The 20,943-nt window shown below is 44.6% G+C and overlaps 1 protein-coding gene across 1 annotated transcript in view; it reads right to left on the minus strand.

Moving 5' to 3' along the window:
• The window catches only part of LOC115480275 (ras-related protein Rab-11B), a 73,387-nt gene extending 52,665 nt beyond the window's left edge, over positions 1 to 20,722 (minus strand). Inside the window, exon 1 of the mRNA XM_030218822.1 lies at positions 20,554 to 20,722. Within this exon, the coding sequence (XP_030074682.1) occupies positions 20,554 to 20,593 (40 nt within the window). The 5' untranslated portion in view covers positions 20,594 to 20,722. The remainder of the gene's footprint in view (positions 1 to 20,553) is intronic.
• Between the last annotated feature and the right edge of the window lie 221 nt (positions 20,723 to 20,943).

Genomic DNA, 20,943 nt, shown 5'->3' on the forward strand with positions numbered 1-20,943 from the left:
CAATGAGATTTTCCTTGTGGCCAGGCTCCACTGGCTGATTTTCCCATTCATGCCCAGATAATCGAAAGCCCAGCGCTGTTCTAAACAGCGCTCTAAAAATAGCACTGGACCAGTGCGGAGGCTTTACCGCCCCCATGAGCAGAGATAATAGCATGCAAATTTATGTGTGCTATTATCTCTGATCATAGGGGAAAAATCCTCCCACACTTGTTTGACAGGTCTGGGCTGTCAAAAGCCCAGACCTGTCAAAGAAAGGGGCTGGAGGTCCGCAGGACCACCAGACCCCAAACAGCATGGCCCTGGAGGCCTAGTGCCTACACCAAACCCCCACCTCGAGCCAGCGACACAGGGGCTGGAGGTCTGGCAGACCTTCAGTTCCCACGACCCAAGTTCAGGGGGGGCTGGAGATCTGGTGGGTCTCCAGCCACCTAATCCCCCCCCAGCAACCCACCAAGAAAGGCCCTGATGGCCCAGTGGGCCACAAATCAAGCCCCCCCCCCCCCCGACCTGGTGGCCTAAAGGCCTTCCCCACCCCCTGTACCTTTGTTGGAGCAGGGAAGTAGACTCCCTCCCAGCAACACCACCTCGAAAATGGCAATACCCAGCCCCGCCCAGCGCAACCCAGGATGCGCTGGGCAGGGATGGGCATTGCCATTTTCAGGCAGTACTGCTGGAAAAGGAGGGAGTCTACCTCCCTCCTCCAACAAAGGGTTTTTTTTTAGGGGGGATCCTTGGGAGGGGGTTGGGGGGGCTGGAGACCCACCGGACCTCCAGTTTTCCCGAACTTGTGAGGGAGGGGTCGGGGGACTTGGAGGTCTGCCGGACCTCCAGCCCCCATGCCACTGGGTGGGGGGGTCTGGGTTTCTGCTCCTGCGGAGAGGCTGCATTGGGGGGAAATGGGGGGGCCTACTAGCATGTAAATGCATGCTGGACAGGGCTCACCATTACTCCCCAATGGTCTGCAAACTCTAATGCCAGCTCCGAGCTGGCAAAGGGTTTGCCACAGACAGTGCGCCAATGTTTGGCATGCTGTTTGATGATCATTGGGGAGGAATACGTTTAGCATGCATTTGCATGCTACTTGCGCTAAGAGTCTTGTTTTGCACACATTCGCATGCTAGTTGCAGTTGCACTCAGAACCCGCAAGTGCATTGTTTCACACACTCGGGGGCTCTCATCATGGGGCGGTAGCAAACGCAGGCGCTAATATGGCTAGTATAGCCTCTAGAAACCTGCATTTGCTTCTGATCATCCTCCCATCAGTGCTTTGACCTCACTTCACCTGCTTAGTGGTGCTCAAAACCAAACTACTGGCAACATGTGGGTGCAGACATTTTTAAAGCCTGTTCCTGGGTGTAACGTTTTTTTCTTCCTTTGCCCTTTAGATGTTATACAACACCAAGGGAAGAAATTTATATTTTTTGATCCTTCTCATCTGGAAAAATACTTGTTAGATCATGGTCAAGGGAGTAAGTAGGATTAAGAGTTTTGTAATTGATTGAAGCTCTAATGATAGAAAGTTTGTTTGTTTCTAATTTTCTATTAATTCTTTTCTTTCCTTTTTTGAGTGTCCTCATTCTCTCTCCGAGATGTGGACTTGAGCTTTAATAAAAGCCTATTCCTCAGCTCTGGTACCACGCCTCAACCACAGGACATGTCCCTCACATACTATGCCACAGTTCTAACACTGATTGGGATAGATGCACTTGCAAACATACTTTCCAGCATTACTTATCTGTCTTTCGACTAATCGGTAACATCTTGCCTTTATTTCACTCCTGAGACGATATCTGTGTTTAAAGTGTTGGAAAGCACCTTCTATATAGTTATTCCTGCCATTACAAAGGTAAACTTATGAAGAAAAGCAGGCTTTATTGGTTCATTAACACTCCCAGGATTCACGTACAAGCGCCCATGGCCATGTTTCGCTAAAAAACAGCTTTGTCATGGGCAAAGAAAACCAGCTGGTTTCAAACTGAGGAAGAGGAACACTTGTTACCAGCGTTGGTGAAGTTTAAGGTTTTACATCAACTGGTTTTCTTTGCCTCTGATGTAGCCGCTTTTTGGGTGAAACATGGCCATGGGCGCTTGTATGTGAATCCTGGGAGTATTGATGAACCAATAAAGACTGCTTTTCTTCTTGTGCCACTTTGGGTCTAGTGGACCGTATGCCTTCTTGTTTTCTCATTACAAACCTAAGTACAACTAAGGAAGGCTATTATGCAGATTACAGACAGCTGATAAAGCAAAGGTGCTTGTAACTCCGTGAACAGCAAGCTATATCAACTACATATGTGAGTTATGTCATGTGATGGCACTGAGAATGGAAGGATAGCTAGATAAAGCTAGAAAATTCTATAAATCATTCCTGTGGCCCCTCACTGCCTTACCACGAGCCCCTTCAGTCACACATCAGGGCTTAGGAGAAAAAGTTTTGATGGTGAGAAGGGTAGGAGTGGCTGATTCAGGGTGAACAACAGTTACAGGAGAAGCAGGATGAATCAGCCTCACACTGGGGATTTCCAAGCTAATGGTTGTCCCAAAGCCCTTTCCATTCATTTTAGTTGTAATGTTATAACTGAGTGCAATCATAAATAGTATGTGCATGCTTTTCCCTATGCAGGTACTGGCAAATTTTCAACACAAAAGTATGCATTTTGTGAATATATGTTTCAAGTTTATTCAAAGCTTGCTATACTATAAATCGGAAGACCATCTATGCTAGGGCTCAACAAATCTGGCATCCAGGATTTCTTATCACCAATGTTGATTTTTATTCTCCTTCTTCGGTGCTGTTTCGATTCCTCCTCTCCCCCCCTGCATGACAATTGGGCTCTGCAGATACTTGAGCAGCTTGGTGCAGGAAGTTGGGGAAGTCTCGCGTGACTTGAAACCGCAAGACTTCCCCAACTTCCTGCACCACGTGGCTCAAGTATCTGCAAAGCCCGATCACAGTGTTGGGGAAGAGGAGGACTTTGAGGCAGCTCTGTAATGGCTGGGGGCGTGGGCATGAGAGAAACTGGGTGAAGGCTATGGAAAGAAGGGAGGTATGAGAGAGAAGCTGACGGGGACCCAGCCTATGGTGATAGGTGAAAAAGAGGCAATTACCTCTTTGCTTCACCTATCTAGACCAGAGGGTGTTCTTATACAGCTGACTACATGCTTTGGGAAGGGAGACTATTGACATCTGCCGTGATTATCAGAAGCACCTTAAGGAACTGATTTACTAAAGTTTTGTTGTCCACAAACATGAAATAGGGGGGAGAGTAAAACCTTAGTAAGCCAATTTCTAAAAGAGCTACTGCTAATCTGGGAGGGGATTCCAACACCCCCTACCCCCCCCCCCCCCAAAAAAAAAAAAAAAAAAAAACTTCACTGGAGACAATGTTGGAAGAGTGGGGAAGGAGATGCGATAAAGGTCTTAGACTGTCTCCTAAGATTTTGGGCTGGTTCCTAGATTTAATGAAAATTTGCCAAGGGCTGATCTATGCGGTGTACAATACTAAAATAGAAAAGAAGAACATAGAGAATACAAAGAACAGTTAAAAAGGGAAAACAGATAAGGGAGGACATGATATAATGAACTACAATTATGATAGGAAGGAAGCAAAGAGCCAGCAGGTCAGTAAAAGGTAGGGGGGGCAGTAGTTGTGTTCAGAGGTCTCCCCTAGGAAAGAGTCTTCGCAGGGCTAGGTAAAGGCCCTTAAAAAGATGCCCTTTTAAGTTGAGACTTTGTAGTGAGTCAAGGTGGCCTAGGTACAGAAGGAGCACATTCCAAAGAGCCGGGCCTACAACCGAGAATATGGATTTATGTTTAGAGGCATGAATTAACACCTGCTCTTGATCCTGTGCAAGTGTCTCAGGCTACTTTACATGCAAACACACATATTTTATAAACCCCTTCACAACCTTGCCCATGGGACCACCTCTGCTCAGTCTGGGTAACGTTACATGTGTACACGTGTATGGGCATATCGTTTAAAATGGGGTAGTAGGGTTAAAACAACAGCACAAAAAACAAAAACAAGACAATAGATGAAAACACGAGGAAAGAAACAAAAGGAGAAGAATTACAATGTCATAGGGGATTAGAAAAAAAAGGGAAAAGGAAGCTCAAAAGGAAAGGAATGCATTGCAGAAAGTTGGTAATAGGGAGAAGGCCAGAAAGAATCAGTTTTGCTGAAAGGCTTGAGTACACAGATAAGCCTTAAGGTGTTTTTTTAAAAAGATTTTATAAGAAAAAAAAAAAAAAAAAAAAAAGATTTTATAAGTGGGTTCTATTCTGATAGAGAGAGGAATTGAATTTCAAAGGAAAGGTGCAGAAAAGAGGGGACTATTAATAATTGCCTATGAGAAGAACCTAATGTATGTTGTGGAGCATGTGGTATGTGAAGATTTTTGATAAGAATAATGGAAGACTGGACTGCAGTACCTGATAAACAATAGTGAGGCATTTGAAAGTAATCCTATAAGAGACCGGGAGCCAGTGGTCTGAGGTAAGCAGAAGGGGTTAACATGGTCATATTTCTTTTTACTAAAAAGTAATTTAATGGCAGTATTCTGGACGAGATTGAGTCTCCGGCTTTGAGAAAGAAGTAGACCAGGATATGAAGAATTGCAGTAATCCAATTTTGTAATAACAAGGGCCAAAAGCAGGATTCTGATAGAAATCTCTAACACTGAGTGGACACAGAACAAATCTACCTTAACGTAAAGGAACTATGCTGAATGACAGCTGAGATCTTTTTTTGAGACGTGAGAAAACTGTCCATATAGACCCCCAGAACCTTTACATAATCTTTAAGAGGGACGGTTATACCATGAATGAGAGGGGGACAAGGAGAGAGCGTAGGAAAACCTGAGGAACCCAAGGGAAAAAATAACTGCTTCTGATTTAGCAGGGTTAAGTTTCATGAGGTTTTCAACTAGCCAGTCAGTGATGGTGTCCAGCTCTGATGAGATTAAAGGCATAGACTGAGGGGAGGAGGAGTCAAATGGGGCAATTATCTGAATGTCATCAGCATATGGGTACCGAAGCGCCCATCTGCCAGCCGGATATGTTGTCCAGAGAGGTGTGCTGTCTGCCGGGTGCCAAGATTTGCGATATTGTGGAAAGATTGCCTAGACTCATCAAGCCTACGGACCACGCTCCTATGCTACTCATCCATGTTGGCACAAATGATACAGCTAAGTATCCTACTGAACGTACCATACGAGACTTCATGGCTTTGGGTCAGAGGGTGAAGCATCTAGGTGCGCAGGCGGTGTTCTCATTTATCCTCCCTGTCGAAGGTAAAAGGTCAAATGAGAGAAGCTCGCATCTTGGAGATAAATGCGTGGCTGCGTGGTTGGTGCTGACGAGAGGGCTTTGGTTTCGTAGACCATGGGATGATTTTCCAAGAGGCACTGAGTGGTGATGGTGTTCATCTGTCAAGGAAGGGAAGGAGTGTCTTCAGCAACAGGCTGGCTAAAGTAATAAAGAGGGCTTTAAACTAAAATTGATGGGGATGGGTATAAAAGGCCACAAAGCCATAATTAACCCCAAGGAAGGTAGGACATCTAATGCCTGTATAGAAGTGAATAAAAAGAGTAAAATCTGGAAAGCCTTGTATACCAATGCCCGTAGTATGGGAAACAAACTTCTAGAACTTGAGGCTACAATGATGGAAGCGGACTTGGATTTAGTGGCGGTCACAGAGACGTGGTTCACAAAGAACCATGACTGGGATGTTGCTATAGCTGGCTATAATCTATTCAGGAAGGACAGAGTAGGAAAAAAGGGTGGAGGTGTGGCATTATATGCTGATATCCAAATGACAGAACTACAGGACATTTGGGGTAGGGAAGAAGCGATGTGGGTTAAACTGGAAAGAGGGAAAGGAAAATGTATCTATATTGGAATGATATACAGACCTCCCTCACAGTGGGAGAACTGGACAGGGACTTAATTGAAGACATCCGCAAGATAGCTAGGAAAGGGGAAGTACTACTGATAGGTGATTTCAATATGCCGGATTTTGATTGGGGTGTCCTGGCTGCGGGGTCCTCTAGAAGCAAAGAGATCTTAGATTCCCTACAGGAAGAATTGTTCCAGCAGTGGGTAACGGAATCGACGCGGGATGGAGCTGTTCTGGACCTGATGCTTACGAATGGAGAGTAAGTTTCTGATGTCAAGGTGGTGGACCATTTGGTATGGTTCAATATTAAAACAGAAGAGAGGGCTCACTCGAGATTGAAGGTCCTGGATTTCAAAGGAACTAACGTTGCTGAGATGGGGAAATTTCTCAAGGAGCAGTTAGTGGGATGGGAACAGCTGAAGGATGTAGAACAGCAATGGACAAGACTGAAAGGAGCTATATTAAAGGCAACTAATATTTATGTTAGAAAATTACATAAAAGGAAAAGAAGGCCTCTCTGGTACTCGAATGTAGAAGCTGAAAAGATAAGGGAAAGGAGGCTAGCCTTTGCTCGTTATAGGAAGACTCAGAAAGATGAAGACAGGAGAGAATCCTACTATATAAATGAAGAGTGACCGACGTGCCGCACATGCGCGGCATGTCACAGATCTATCCTGAGTCCCAACGTTGTTAGAGGCAGTAACAGCGGCACATAGAGGTAGGACCAGCGGATCAACGGCGGTCTGTAACAAACGCCCAACCCGCCTGCCCGGTCCGTCATTGCCACCCAGCAATTCTCCTCTCTCCCATGTCCCCCTCCCCCGAGTCTCCGTCGCTCCTTTGAAAGCCCTGCCCATCTGTAGCCTTCCCTTCCAGGTCATTCCCTCAGAGTCCTGCCCTCGCGGAAAGAGGAAATGATGTCAGAAGGCGGGACTCCGAGGGAACAAACTCGAAGGGAAGGCTACAGACGGACAGGGCTTTCAAAGGAGCGACGGAGAATCGGTGGGTGCCTGGAGGGGGGGGCACACACTCTCTGTCTCTCTCTCAACTCACTCTCGCACTCTCTCTTTCACACAGACGCACACACACTTTCTCTGTCTCTCTCACACACTCACTCATATACACATTCTCTCTCTCTCAACTCACTCACACTCTCTCTTGCACACAGATGCACACACACATTTTCTATGTCTCTTTCTCACACACTCACACACATATACACACTCTCACTCTCTGTCTCTCTCAACTCACTTTCACACTCTCTCTCTTTCACACAGACGCACACACACTTTCTCTGTCTCTCTCTCACACACACACATATACACATTCTCAATCTCTCTCTCTTAACTCACTCTCACACTCTCTCTCTTTCACACAGACGCACACACACACACTTTCTCTGTCTCTCTCACACACACACATATACACATTCTCAATCTCTCTCTCTTAACTCACTCTCACACTCTCTCTCTTTCACACAGACGCACACACACACACTTTCTCTGTCTCTCTCATACACTCACTCACACACACACACACACACACACACACACACATGTTCTCTGTCTCTCTCTCACACACACACATATACACACTCTCACTCTCTTTACATTTCAGAAATAAAACATACTGCCCGTTTGGCTATTTCATTACATTACACACAACAGAAATGTTGCCCGTTGTAACGGGCTTTACGGCTTGTACCTAAATAAGCGAAGAGAAGCTGGAAAAGCTATCAGGAAAGCGAAGCGGCAAATGGAGGAAAAGATAGCTAATATGTTAAATTGGGGGACAAGACCTTTTTCAGATATGTAAGTGACAAGAGGAAGTACCATAATAGCATTGTGAGGCTCAAAGCTGAGGGAGAAAAATATGTGGAAGATGATAAGGATAAAGCTGAACTGCTTAACGATTATTTTAGCTCTGTGTTCACGAATGAAAAACCGGAGGTAAGGCTGCAGAAAGCAAAGGCTAAAGGGGATGGATGTATGGTAGATCAAGACCCGTTTATGGAGGACTGTGTTCGTGAGGGGTTTGCCAAACTAAAAGTAGACAGAGCGATGGGGCCTGATGGGATACACCCGAGGGTGATTAAGGAACTCGGAGAAGTTCTGTCGGCTCTGCTGACGGACCTCTTCAATGCTTCCTTAGAAACTGGAGTGGTCCCGGTGGACGGGAGAAGGGCGGATGTGGTTCCTTTGCACAAGAGTGGAAGTAAGGAGGAGATAGGGAATTACAGACCTGTCAGTCTGACCTCGGTGGTGAGTAAGCTAATGGAAACACTTCTAAAGAGGAGGATTGTGACATTTCTTGAACTACATGGTATGCGGGACTCAAGGCAGCATGGCTTCACTAGTGGCAGGTCGTGTCAGACGAATCTGACTGTCTTCTTCGACTGGGTAACCAAACAGTTGGATGTGGGAGAGGCGCTTGATGTAGTATACTTGGATTTCAGCAAAGCCTTTGACACGGTTCCGCACAGGCGACTGATAAATAAATTGAGTGTCTTTGGTGTGGGACCTAGAGTAACTGAGTGGGTAAAAAATTGGTTGAATGGTAGGAGACAGAGGGTGGTGGTAAATGGAGCTTGCTCTGAAGAAAAGGAGGTAGTCAGTGGAGTACCGCAGGGATCGGTCCTAGGGCCGGCTCTTTTTAACATCTTTGTGAGCGATATTGTGGAAGGGCTGTCTGGTAAGGTTTGTCTCTTTGCGGATGATACTAAACTCTGCAACAGGGTGGACACCCTGGAGGGTGTGAATGACATAAGGAAGGACCTAGCGAAGTTAGAGGAATGGACCAATATTTGGCAACTTAGGTTTAATCCCAAAAAATGCAGAGTCATGCACTTGGGTCGCACAAATCCGAGGGAACGGTACAGTATAGGGGGTGTAGTGCTTCAGTGTGCGAAGGAAGAGCGGGACTTGGGGGTGATTGTGTCTGACGACCTTAAAGCTTTCAAACAGGTAGAAAAAGCGACAGCCAAAGCCAGAAGGATACTTAGGTGCATAAAGAGAGGCATGACCAGCAGGAAAAAGGAGGTGATAGTGCCATTGTATAAGTCTCTGGTGAGGCCTCATTTGGAGTACTGCGTGCAGTTCTGGAGACTGCACCTACGGAAAGATATAAACAGGATGGAGTCGGTCCAGAGGGTGACTACGAAATTAGTAAGCGGTCTTGAATGCAAAAATTATAGGGATAGGCTTATGAACCTCAACATGTAAACGCTGGAAGAAATGAGGGAGAGAGGAGACATGATAGAAACGTTTAAATATCTCAAGGGCATTTATGTACAAGAAGCCTTTTTCAAATGAAGGAGAGCTCTGGAATGAGGGGGCTACGACAAAGTTGAGAGGGAATAGGCTTAGGAGCAACCTGAGGAAGTATTATTTCACAGAAAGGGTGGTGGAGGCGTGGAATGGCCTCCCGGTGGAGGTGGTGGAGTCAAGGACTGTTCCAGAGTTTAAAAAGGCATGGGATAAGCATGTGGGATCGCTTAGGAACAGGAAAAATTAGGGGTTAAAGAGGATGGGCAGACTGGATGGGTCATATGGCCTTTATCTGCCGTCATGTTTCTATGTTTCTATATATATACAAGGATATATCAAGTGACTGAATCAATAAAGTGAGTGAAGAAAGAAAAATAGTAAAGAGAAGTGGTCCTCAGATAGATTCCTGAGAGACTCTTGAGCTGAATGATCTGGAAGCAGAAAGTACACCCAAAAAAATCTGAAAGCTAAGAATGAAACCAAGCAGAACAGTTCTGAAAATGTAGAAAGTCGGCCAGATGTCTGAGAAGCAGAGAATGATGTACTAAATCAAAAGCAGATAATAAGTCAAGAGTAATGAGAATGGCATCCCGTCCACTGTTTACAATGAATTTGATAGAATTAACAAGGCCTGAGAGAGAGTGGAATTGTAACTGCAAAAACTAATTTGTCTTGAATGAAAAGCATTGGTGTTTTTCGAAAAATTGCATCATTTCTTCTGATACAATCTTCTCAATCACTTTGGAAAGGAAGGGAAGTACAGAGATAGGGTGAAAGTTTGAAGGGGAGGAAAGATCACCATTAAGGTCTTTACAATGCGGATGAATGATAGCTGTCTTCCAAGCCTGTAGTCACCACTGAATGAAGAAAAGGCAGGACAGGTTCTGCAAAGCACTTCAACAGAATAGCTAGAATAGGATCTGTATGGGAAGAAATAGGTTTTAATTACACAACAGAAGCAAGGGATGCAGGAGAAGGGAAATCAAATCGAAAAAGGCAGGCAGACAAAGTGGAACTTGGCAGTGGGTCAGGATCCAAAGGCAATGAAGGATATATGAAGAGGTCCAGAAGAGGAAAGATGGCACAAGGAGCTAACCTTTGTGAAAAAGTAGTCTGCCATGGTATCAGGTGATAGACAAGAGCTTGATGGAACAGCAGATCATTGTTTAAACTATTAAGGAGGCCATAAAGGTGAGAGGGATTTGTATCAAGGGTGAGAATGGCAGAGACTAATTTTAGAAATACCTATTTCTACACTGACAGGCAAATGATCAAAAGCAAACGCCAGCACTAGAGGCTGTTAGCACCATACTAGCGCCGGCGTTTGCTACCACCCCATGATCAGAGCCCTTTTAGCGCAAGTAGCATGCAAATGCATGCTAATCAGCGCTTAACGCATTCATTCCCCAATGATCAGCGTCCAGCACGCAAAAGATTGGGTCGCTGGCTGCAACAAACCCTACACCAGCTCCGAGCTAGCATTAGGGTTTGCAGATCATTGGGGAGGAATGGCGAGCTCTGTCCAGCATGCATTTGCATGCTGGCAGGCCCCCATTCCCCCCTACAGCAAACCTGCCAGCGAGGGCAGTTGAGGATGTCCAAAATTTGGACATTTCTGTGATGGGGCAGTTGAGGACGTCCAAAATTTGGACGTTTCTGCAATGGGCAGTTAAGGACGTCCAAAATTGGTTGTTTCTATGAGAAAGATGGCTGGAAAAAAAAGTTGCTAAAGTTGTTTTTTTTTGGTGACCACTGGGGGAGTCAGGGGTGTGATCCCCGATTCCCTCCGGTGGTCATCTGGTCATTTAGGGCACTTTTTTGGGACTTCGTGAAAAAAAGGGTAAAAAAAAAGTGACCCAAATTCACGGTAAAAACGCCTTTCTTTTTTTATCAGCCGAGGGCGCCCATCTCTCCTCGGCCGATAAACATGCCTCAGTCCTGCCTTCACCATGCCTCCGACACGCCCCCGTCAACTTTGTTCATTCCCGCGACGGAGTGCAGTTGAAGACGCCCAAAATCGGCTTTCGATTATACCGATTTGGCGCCTTTGCGAGATGGGCACCCATCTCCTGATTTGGGTCGAAATACGGGCGCCCATCACTTTCGAAAATAAGGCCGATAGCCTCCTCCACAGCTGATAAGGGAACCAAAGGAGCTCTAGGGGGTATTGGATTTTGGCACCAAGGATAGGTTTTACAGTGTTGCTGCACATCAGCATATATGCCTGGCCAATAGAATCTAGTGAGAATCTGGTCAAGCATACTACCCTCCTCTCGGTGACGCATCAGAGGATGCTCATGTGCAGTCTGTAGTATCAGAGACCTGAAGTCCCGGGGAACCACCAGTTGGGATCTCTGCCTGCCATCCCTACTCCCTGTGGTTTCTCTATACAACAGACCCTTCTTTTTCTCACAAAACTAGCTCCCTTTTCTGGCTCCCAGGTATCAGTTTTAAGAAAAGCATATTTTAGGGATGGGTCTGCAAATTGCTCTTCCTTAAAGGAGGAAAAAAGCCTGCCTAGCTTGCCAGACTCCCAGGGCATTCTATTAGAGGTTCTAACTTGTTCTAAATTCTTTGCCCAATGTCTACGCTCGCTATGGGTATGCCTATTGCCTTGACGCAAAGTGGAAGGTTGCTCAATTGGGCCCCTGTCCCCTAGCGCATATAAATAGGACTAGATAGGACTCCCCAGGGCATAGTTTTATTCTCACCTTAATAGACTATCCAGCTTATAATTGAAAAAGAAAAACGCCTATATTGCGACCCAAATCGGGAGATAGACGTTTATCTCACAAAAACGAATAAAGCGGTATAATCGAAAGCCGAATTTGGACGTTTTCAACTGCACTCCGTCGCGGATGCGGACAAAGTTGATGGGGGCGTGTCAAAGGTGTGGTGAAGGCGGAACTGGGGCGTGGTTATCGGCCGATCAGAGATAGGCACCTTTCGCCGATAATGGAAAATAAATATGCGTTTTTAGCGAAAATTTAGGGCACTTTTCCTGGACCCTGTTTTTCCACGAATAGGGCCCCAAAAAGTGCCCTAAATGACCAGATGACCACTGGAGGGAGTCGGGGATGACCTCCCCTGACTCCCCCAGTGGTCACAAACCCCCTCCCACCACAAAAATATGCCGTTTCACAACTTTTTATGTTCACCCTCATATGTCATACCCACCACCCTGGCAGCAGTATGCAGGTCACTGGAGCAGTTATTAGGGGGTGCAGTGGACGTCAGGCAGGTAGACCCAGGCCCATCCCCCCCCCCACCTGTTACACTTGTGCTGGTAAATGAGAGCCCTCCACACCGCCCCCCAAACCCACTGTACCCACATGTATGTGCCCCCTTCACCCCTTAGGGCTATAGTAATGGTGTAGACTTGTGGGCAGTGGGTTTTGAGGGGGATTTGGGGGGCTCAACACCCAAGGGAAGGGTGCTATGCACCTGGGAGCTCTTTTACCTTTTGTTTTGTTTTTGTAAAAGTGCCCCCTAGGGTGCCCGGTTGGTGTCCTGGCATGTGAGGGGGACCAGTGCACTACGAATCCTGGCCCCTCCCACGAACAAATGCCTTGGATTTATTCGTTTTTGAGCTAGGCGCTTTCATTTTCCATTATCGCTGAAAAACAAAAACGCCCAGCTCACATATTGTTGAATAAAACATGGACGTCTATTTTTTTCGAAAATACGGTTCGGTCCGCCCCTTCACGGACCCGTTCTCGGAGATAAACGCCCACGGAGATAGACGTTTTCATTCGATTATGCCCCTCCATGGGGCTCATTTTCAAAGCACTTAGACTGACAATATGCCTCTATGCTACCCACTTTCTTTGAGCGGTGGCTTTAAAGAATAAACTGCTAAGGTAATAGCTTGTGAGCTGTTAAAATTGTTCTATCAGGTCAGGGTCTCCCTATGGTGGTCATTACCGACCAGGGCTCCAACTTTATGCCGCACACCCTTAAACAGTTTTGGGCTGCTTTTGGCATGCAACACCTCAGGACTGCCTCTTACCACCCACAGTCCAAAGGTTTAGTTGAACATTTTAATTAATTAAATTTATTTATTACATTTGTATCCCACATTATCCCACCTTTTTGCAGGCTCAATGTGGCTTACATTATTCCATAATGGCGATCGCCATTTCTGGTTTAATAAAACCCTTGTCTAGGCTAAAATATACCCCATGGGGCAATATGCAAAATTTGGATCACGTGTTCCCCTTTAGCCTTATTTGCAGCACGGGAGAATAGCCAGACCTCACTGGGGGTAAGCCCTTTTGAGATTTTATAGGGGAAGGCCCCAAAAAGCCTATTGGACAGGTTGAGGGGGGAATGGGGACAGGAGGAAAGTGAGACCCAAAACATAATCTCTTAATAGGTATAACGCAGCATCTCCCATGTATAACCCAGTTGGCACAGACCAATTTATCCCATAGCCTGGCCAAACAGAAAGCTCTATATGATAGAAACTCTCAGGAAAGGGAGTTGCAGGTCAGACAAAAAGTCCTGGTCCTGGTGCCGTCGGACTCTAAGCATTTTGCGGCCCGCTGGAGGGGTCCCTGGGTAGTTACCCAGAAGGTTAGTGCCACAGACTATGAGGTAAAAAATGGGAAGGGACACAGGAAAATATACCTGTAGCAGCTGTTCTCCATAAACAGCAGGATACAAGTTCTCACAGATATGAGAGGGCTTGCTATCCTGCTTATCCACAGTGAAATTTTTATCACGCTGTTTCACAAACATGGAAGATCCTTGCTTCACCCAGCTCAGAGATCTCTTCTGTTTATCTCAGGTCTTCTTCAATTCTGTTACTGTTTTTGTCTCCACTACCTCCACTGGGAAGTTGTTCCATGCATCCATCACCTTTTCGGTATGTGGATTTTTCCATGGAAAAATCACTTGCAAATGTAGGTGGAAATTACAAGGGTATTTTGAAACCTCAGAGAATTCTGAGGTAAACTGTACATAGCCTTTCTCTTTGAAAACTGATGCAAAGTCTCTGGGAACTCTACAACAGTGGACTTTGTTCCAACTCATGCAGTTTGAAAAATGTACCTGTACAGCCTAGATAGAGCATGGAAAACCAAAGAGCAGATTTTCAGCAGAAAATCATTCAAAACCAGCACATGTAAAGTGTGAATACACAGCTAAGGAGCAGACCTGCACTGGAGCACACGCAGGAATCATATTGATACATGTAAGGCAGAAATTACATCTAGAAGGAGACAAAAAGTCAGCTCAGTACATTCATGGCAGCTTTGATCCCCAAGTCAGGTGTTCTATTATCAACACCTACAGAAAAAAAGCTGAGGCTCCAATATTCAGTCTGGTAAAAAAAATTTAAGCAGTCCATACCTATTCTCCAAGCGTTCAGCACCATTACCACATGTTCAAAATTTCCCCCGACTATTTAAAGGATAATTCAACAAACAGGGAAGACTGAATTAAAGCAAAAATGGCTACAATACTGAGGAGAATTTTGAATGGGAGAGACCAAGAGAAAGGAAGGAAACTCCGGAAGCAGGAAATGGGAAAGTTTATTTCCCCTGGTATGCAACAGCTCTCCGCTCACATCCCCTTCAGTTTTTTACTACTGTAATCCTACTGTACACCCCAGCCCCTCACTAGCTGCAGCACACAAAGTGGAATGAATTGTGACCGGTACCACAATCAGAGACATCCCTAGTAATATCCTCATTAAGTTGCAATAACTGAAGTGAGACCTTGAGGTGGAGACAGAAGCACCTCACTATGCTCCAAGTTTGAATACAGCATGAAGAGAAAGGAGAAGAAAGTCATAACTTGAGACACCTAAGATATGAATACAGCACAAACAGACAGCTATGAAGGAAGGGAAGAGATTTTGCTCTCACCTTTTTTAGTAAGCTCAAAAGCGAGTGACATTCAAGTGCACTAGGTATTCCCCTATCCTTTGAGGGCTCACAATCTAAATTTTGTACCTGAATCAACAGAGGGTTAAGTGACTTGCTCAACATCACAAGGAGCAGCAGTGGGATTTGAACTAGGCTTCCCTGCTCTACCATTAGGTTACTGTTCCACTACACTCCAACCACATGAGGAGAGAATGGCAAATTGAGACACTCAAGCTATAAATACAGATCAAACAACTGAACAGAGACCACAGGGGAGGAGACTGCAGTATCCTGCTACGCCCAAAGCATGAATACAGTACAATCAGCTGAAGAGAGGCCATAACCACAGCAAAACTATAAGTAATTTTGATTCTGATATATTAAGAACGATAAAACATAGGCGGATCAATATCCAAATAGTACAGTCAGCATTTTTTTTTTTAATGCTGGCCACGGCATTTAAGTATGTAACTGTCTCACAGAATTTGTTTATAGACATTCATTGACCATTTCTTTTACTTCATAGTACAGTGGAGGAGGGAGGGGATTGGGGAACAAGTGGGGGGGGGGGGGGTTATATATCTCTCTAAAAATTAGAGGCTCCTGTTTGAGCTTTGTAACATTGACTTGAACTTTTAATAAAAAGGCCTCTAAAAAATTTTAATATGTAACTGTCTCATCTCTTGAATTATTAAACCACTTCTCTCTAAATTGTCATTCTGGGCATTGAGGGGATGTTTGTGACAATCCATCGAGTTGATATCTCCTCGCCTCCTTTTGTTTCTTGTTATTGTTTATATGTGTGTGCGTGTGTTTGTATTAACTGACATATTCTTGGAGGCAGAAAGGAGAAGAGGGCACCTCACAGCACAGGGAATATTGAGTGCTGTTAAGACAGATGAATGCAGTCGACCTGTGATTTAGACACAGAAAAGATAAGTGCTTTAAGTACACTACTAGTACTCTAAAAAAGCTGATAGATTGTACCTGCTAAGAATTAAGTTAAAGTGAGTCTTGCAAATACTAATCTTTGGCAGGAAATAGTAAGCATAAAAGAAAGAATAATATAAAGATTTAATTTTTGAACACTAAAATACTTGGAAGGTTTTTTTAGGCCGATGATGAAGAGAGGATTAAATGGATCCGTTAAGCTCTGCTAAAGATGGCATATTAGAGAGCTCTTTGAGGCCTTTTTCCTTCCAGAACTGAAAAGTCATTGAACAGCCTTAGTGGGTCTGAAACCGATAGTGGGTTAGCGTTTGATTTGTGTTAACTGACATATTGAAATGTAGGCTTTCCTTGTGTCTTCTTTTTTTTTAATTTATCGTGGTAATGTAAACTGCTTAGATATAATAATTTAAGGGGCAGTTTATCAAATAAAGTTGAAATGTATTTACATGCATTGTTACAAAATAGACATAATTGGCACCTAAGAGGCCCTTTTACAAAAGGCACGTAAGAGCCTACGCACGCCAAATCAGCGCTACCGCCTGCCCTGGGCAGTAATTCCAGATTTGGTGTAAGCTGAAAACGCGGTAGAAAATAGTTTCTAGTTTCTACCACAGAGCACCTACCTGGCGGTAAACGGTAGTTGGTGCGTGCTGCATGCTTTACCGCCTGGGTAGCGCATGAGACCTTACTGCAAGGTCAGTGGGTGGTGGTAAGGTCTCAGGCTGAAAATGGACACGTGCTGGTGTCAATTGGAGCACACGTCCATTTTCCAGCCCTTTAAAAAAAAAAGGCCCTTTTTCCTAGATGCGGTAAAAAATGGCCTGGCACGCGCCCAAAAGACCAGTTCGCACTACTACAGGCCACTTTTTACTGCAGCTTAGTAAAAAGGCTCCTTACGCACCAGCATTTATGCCTGCTTTCAGCAGGCATAACTGTCAACGCCTTAAGTTAGGCGCCATCTATGCGAACAACTACTAGTTTATAAAGGGCACGGATCCTTTATAGAATAGCACTTACATAAGTACATAAGTAATGCCACACTGGGAAAAGACCAAGGGTCCATCGAGCCCAGCATCCTGTCCACGACAACGGCCAATCCAGGCCAAGGACACCTGGCGAGCTTCCCAAATGTACTCAGCGCTTATATTTTTTTGGTGCCATTTATAGAATCTAGTTTTATCTGTGTAACTATACGGTTTAATTTGGGACATTTTGCTCTCCTAAAATAAACTGCACAGGTACAAGGATAGTGACTGAATAGCACCAGCTAACTACAGAAACAGGCTGAATGCCCTTGCTCTGCCTCGGTGCTCGCCAGATAGTACAAACAACACACAACGAAGTGAGCGATGGGGTGGTAGAAGATCTTTAATATATTCACAGCAAAAGTGACCTGACACGGACCGTGTTTCAGCTTGTAGGCCTGCGTCAGGGGTCAAGAAACATCTGGATGTTAATTTGTGCAATATAAGATGTGTAGAATGTCAAAACAAGGGCAATCCAATCTTTAAAAAGACGTGTGCAACTTATGTGGAAGAGTGGCCTAGTGGTTAGGGTGGTGGACTTTGGTCCTGAGGAACTGAGTTTGATTCCCGGCACAGGCAGCTCCTTGTGACTCTGGGCAAGTCACTTAACCCTCCATTGCCTGCTGCATTGAGCCTACCATGAGTGGGAAAGTGCGGGGTACAAATGTAACAAAAATAAATAAAAAAAAATGTAGTCACTGAACGCCGTCTGTGAAAGTGACAGCATTGATAAAAGAAACTCTCCCTGTTTGGTGGGTGCCTTTCTTTTATCAATGCTGTCACTTTCACAGACGGCGTTCAGTGACTACATAAGTTGCACACGTCTTTTTAAAGATTGGATTGCACTTGTTTTGACGTTCTACACATCTTATATTGCACAAATTAACATCCAGATGTTTCTTGATCCCGATGCAGGCCTATGAGCTGAAACACGGTCCGTGTCAGGTCACTTTTGCTGGGAATATATTAACGATCTTCTGCCACCCATCGCTCACTTTGATGTGTGTTGTTTGTGCTTCAGTGTTTGTGTTGTAAAATGTTTCAGCAGCACTCTCCAGAGGGTGCCTCTGAAAATTCAGAGCAGAACATATACTTTATCTGGGGATTGCTGAATTATTGTGTTCAGGCACTTCAAGTAACGCAAAACTCAGCACTGCGTACTATTTGGGTTGTCTAGGTCAGAGCATGTGACAGTTTATTTCAAACGTTCAAAGTGGTTACCAGTGAAATATTGTCATTTGTATAAACTGCAGTTACTTACACATCTGTGATTGATTCACAGTTGACTTCCTTTAAGAAGAATTTGAGAGACTATTTGTTCTGTCCGACTTGCTTTGTGCCTCTTTGATTTTGCTTCTGGTTTGAACTTTTAGAATTGTAATTGCTTGACATTTCAACATTACCTCAGAGATTTCTCTTTGTTTGATGATGTCTTTATGTTTTTTTATTATGTTTTGCTGTATTCCCTTTGGACAAAGGCAGTTTATACAAAGATTCTAATTATCTGCACAGTGGCTGCCACTGTATGGGTAGTTCAGGGATTCCCAAACCTCTCCAAAGAGGCTGTGTATGCAAATCGATCTCATGCATATTCAATGTGGCTATCCTGAAAACCTGTTTGGAGTTCCCCCAGGATAGGTTGGGGAATCACTGGGCGGTAAGTACTTTTGAATATCAGTTCCAGGCTATTTTTGTCTTTAGAACCAGGCACATTTTATCTCCTGGTCATTTTCAAATGATTGTGTAAGAAATCATTTTGTCCCCGTTATTGTAATGCTTTGTATGTTAGTTTACATTCTAATTTAGCTAGTACGTTGCAACTTTTGCAGAATGTTGCAGCAAAATTAATATTTAATTACTCAAGATTTGATCACGTAATTCCTCTGCTGAAAGGCTTGCACTGCTGTCATTTCATGCGTGTGTTGAATTTAAGATTGCCTGTATGGTGTTTAAAATTTTGCATGGTTATTGTTCTGTTTTTCATACTCATTTATTAACGTGTCCAGTGTTTCATGAGAATTCTACTCTATTGTTGACATTTCCAACAGCAAAGAAAGTACCTTACAAAAGAGTTTTAAATGAAGTTCGTACACTTTCTGGTTATTTTTTGTGTTCGTAAAGCACTGAAAACTCATCTATTTAACAAATATCTAATATGTAATATTGTAGTTCTTTTTTGTTTTCGTTTTTGTACTTCATCTTTTGTAACCCGCTTAGACTCTCTAATTATAGAAGCAGGCTATAAATGCCAAGAATAGAAATAAAACCCATTAGTAATTGGATGAAAGGCATGATTCCTGCACTATTAAAATGCACTCTCCATTCTAAAAATTGCCTCAGGTACAAACTTAGATTGTGAGCCCTCCTGGGACAGATAAATATCCAGAGTACCTGAATGTAACTCACCTTGAGCTACTCCTGAAAAAAGGTGTGAGCAAAATCTAAATAAATAAAAACCCTGCCATCTTGAGCCTGGCAGCTCCACTCAGCCTGCTTCTTGAGCCCGCTGGAGGCTCAGCTCTGGGCTTTCTCTTTCATCCATTAACAGGGAAGCTTACAGTGGCCACTGCTGTCTGCATGTCCCAAGCCTCCTACAAGAATTAATCACTCAACACCTCCCTAGAACCCCCTCTTCACCTATTTGATAAAGCTTCTTTTTTATTTTGCCAGTCTGTAAGCTGAGGAACGGCACAGGCCAATGGGGCCATGGCCCAACCAATATTTTGCCCAACACAACATCAGCAACTAGAGAGCTTGGGGGCTGGGCCTGACATTGGTTTGTTTGGTCCCTCCAACCAAAAAGGTGTTTCACTGCCCCTGTAGACTATAACTTCCATGAAGCAAGGATTGTCGCTTCTGTGTGTCTTGTACAGCCCCACATCTATCTAAACACGCCTTAAAAACAGGGCCAGCCCGAACATCAGGCAAGATAAGGTGATTGCCTAGAGTGGCAACTTCCTGGGGGGGGGGGGGGGGGCAGCAAAGGGTAATAACAGCACAGTAAAACAATAGGTCCTGACAGCCATATATATGCAAAGAACCATCCCCACATACTTTAACCTGTATTCTTATAGAATTTTTGTGTGATGGTCATTGTTTTAATTATCACAGTCTTGGAAGTGGGGGGAGCTGCAGCCTAAGGGGCTGAAAGTTATTGGGGAGGGGGGTAAGGATGAAGGTTCACTTAGGGTCCCACTACCCATGCAATGGCTGTGCCTAGAAATAAGAAGTAGCAGTAGTAAAACAAAGAGCTGGCAGTATATCCCCAAGCAGACACGGAAAAATCGTCTATGAGGCTGAAATGTGTCCCTTGTCCTTCAACGCTTCACAGTGAAGCTAATGGGAAATCTACAGGCAGAAGAGCCAGAATGGAATGGATGAGAGGCTGAGGTTGGGGGAGTCTATGAAGGCGCATCCGCAGTGCTGAGAGAGGGGGATGGGAGGGGGCTGGGGTTCACTGCTAAAGTGCAGCATCAGCTCCTCACCCATCATGTGAACCATTTTGCTACACTTCCCGGAGAAGAAAGCAGCAGCATCCACTCACCTTTAAACAAATAGTCGTATTCATCGTCCCGCGTCCCCATGGCACTCTAATTTCTGCTGGTATTGCCCTCCGAGGGTTTCCAGTAATCAGAAGCAAAAAAATCAAGAGGTTGTAGCTGTCAGGTCTGAGAATCTGCAGGAAGCTGGGATCTTCCTGCAATCTGCAAGGGGAGGAGCTGCGGGAAGAGAGAAACAACAGAAGCAGCTCCTGGGTTCCACCTGCTGCTGAACAGGGACAGCTACACCCTGATTCGCTCACAGTAACCCAGTTACTTACTAGGGAGGAAGGCACAACGGGGCAAATATTTTTGTTTGTTCTGTCTTTTATTTCCCAGATTTTCTGATGTGTGGGTGTGGGTGTGGGTGTTCTCACATTTTTTTTATTTGAAAA

The sequence above is a fragment of the Microcaecilia unicolor genome, chromosome 11, assembly GCF_901765095.1.
Source record: "Microcaecilia unicolor chromosome 11, aMicUni1.1, whole genome shotgun sequence".
Classification (NCBI taxonomy): domain Eukaryota; kingdom Metazoa; phylum Chordata; class Amphibia; order Gymnophiona; family Siphonopidae; genus Microcaecilia; species Microcaecilia unicolor.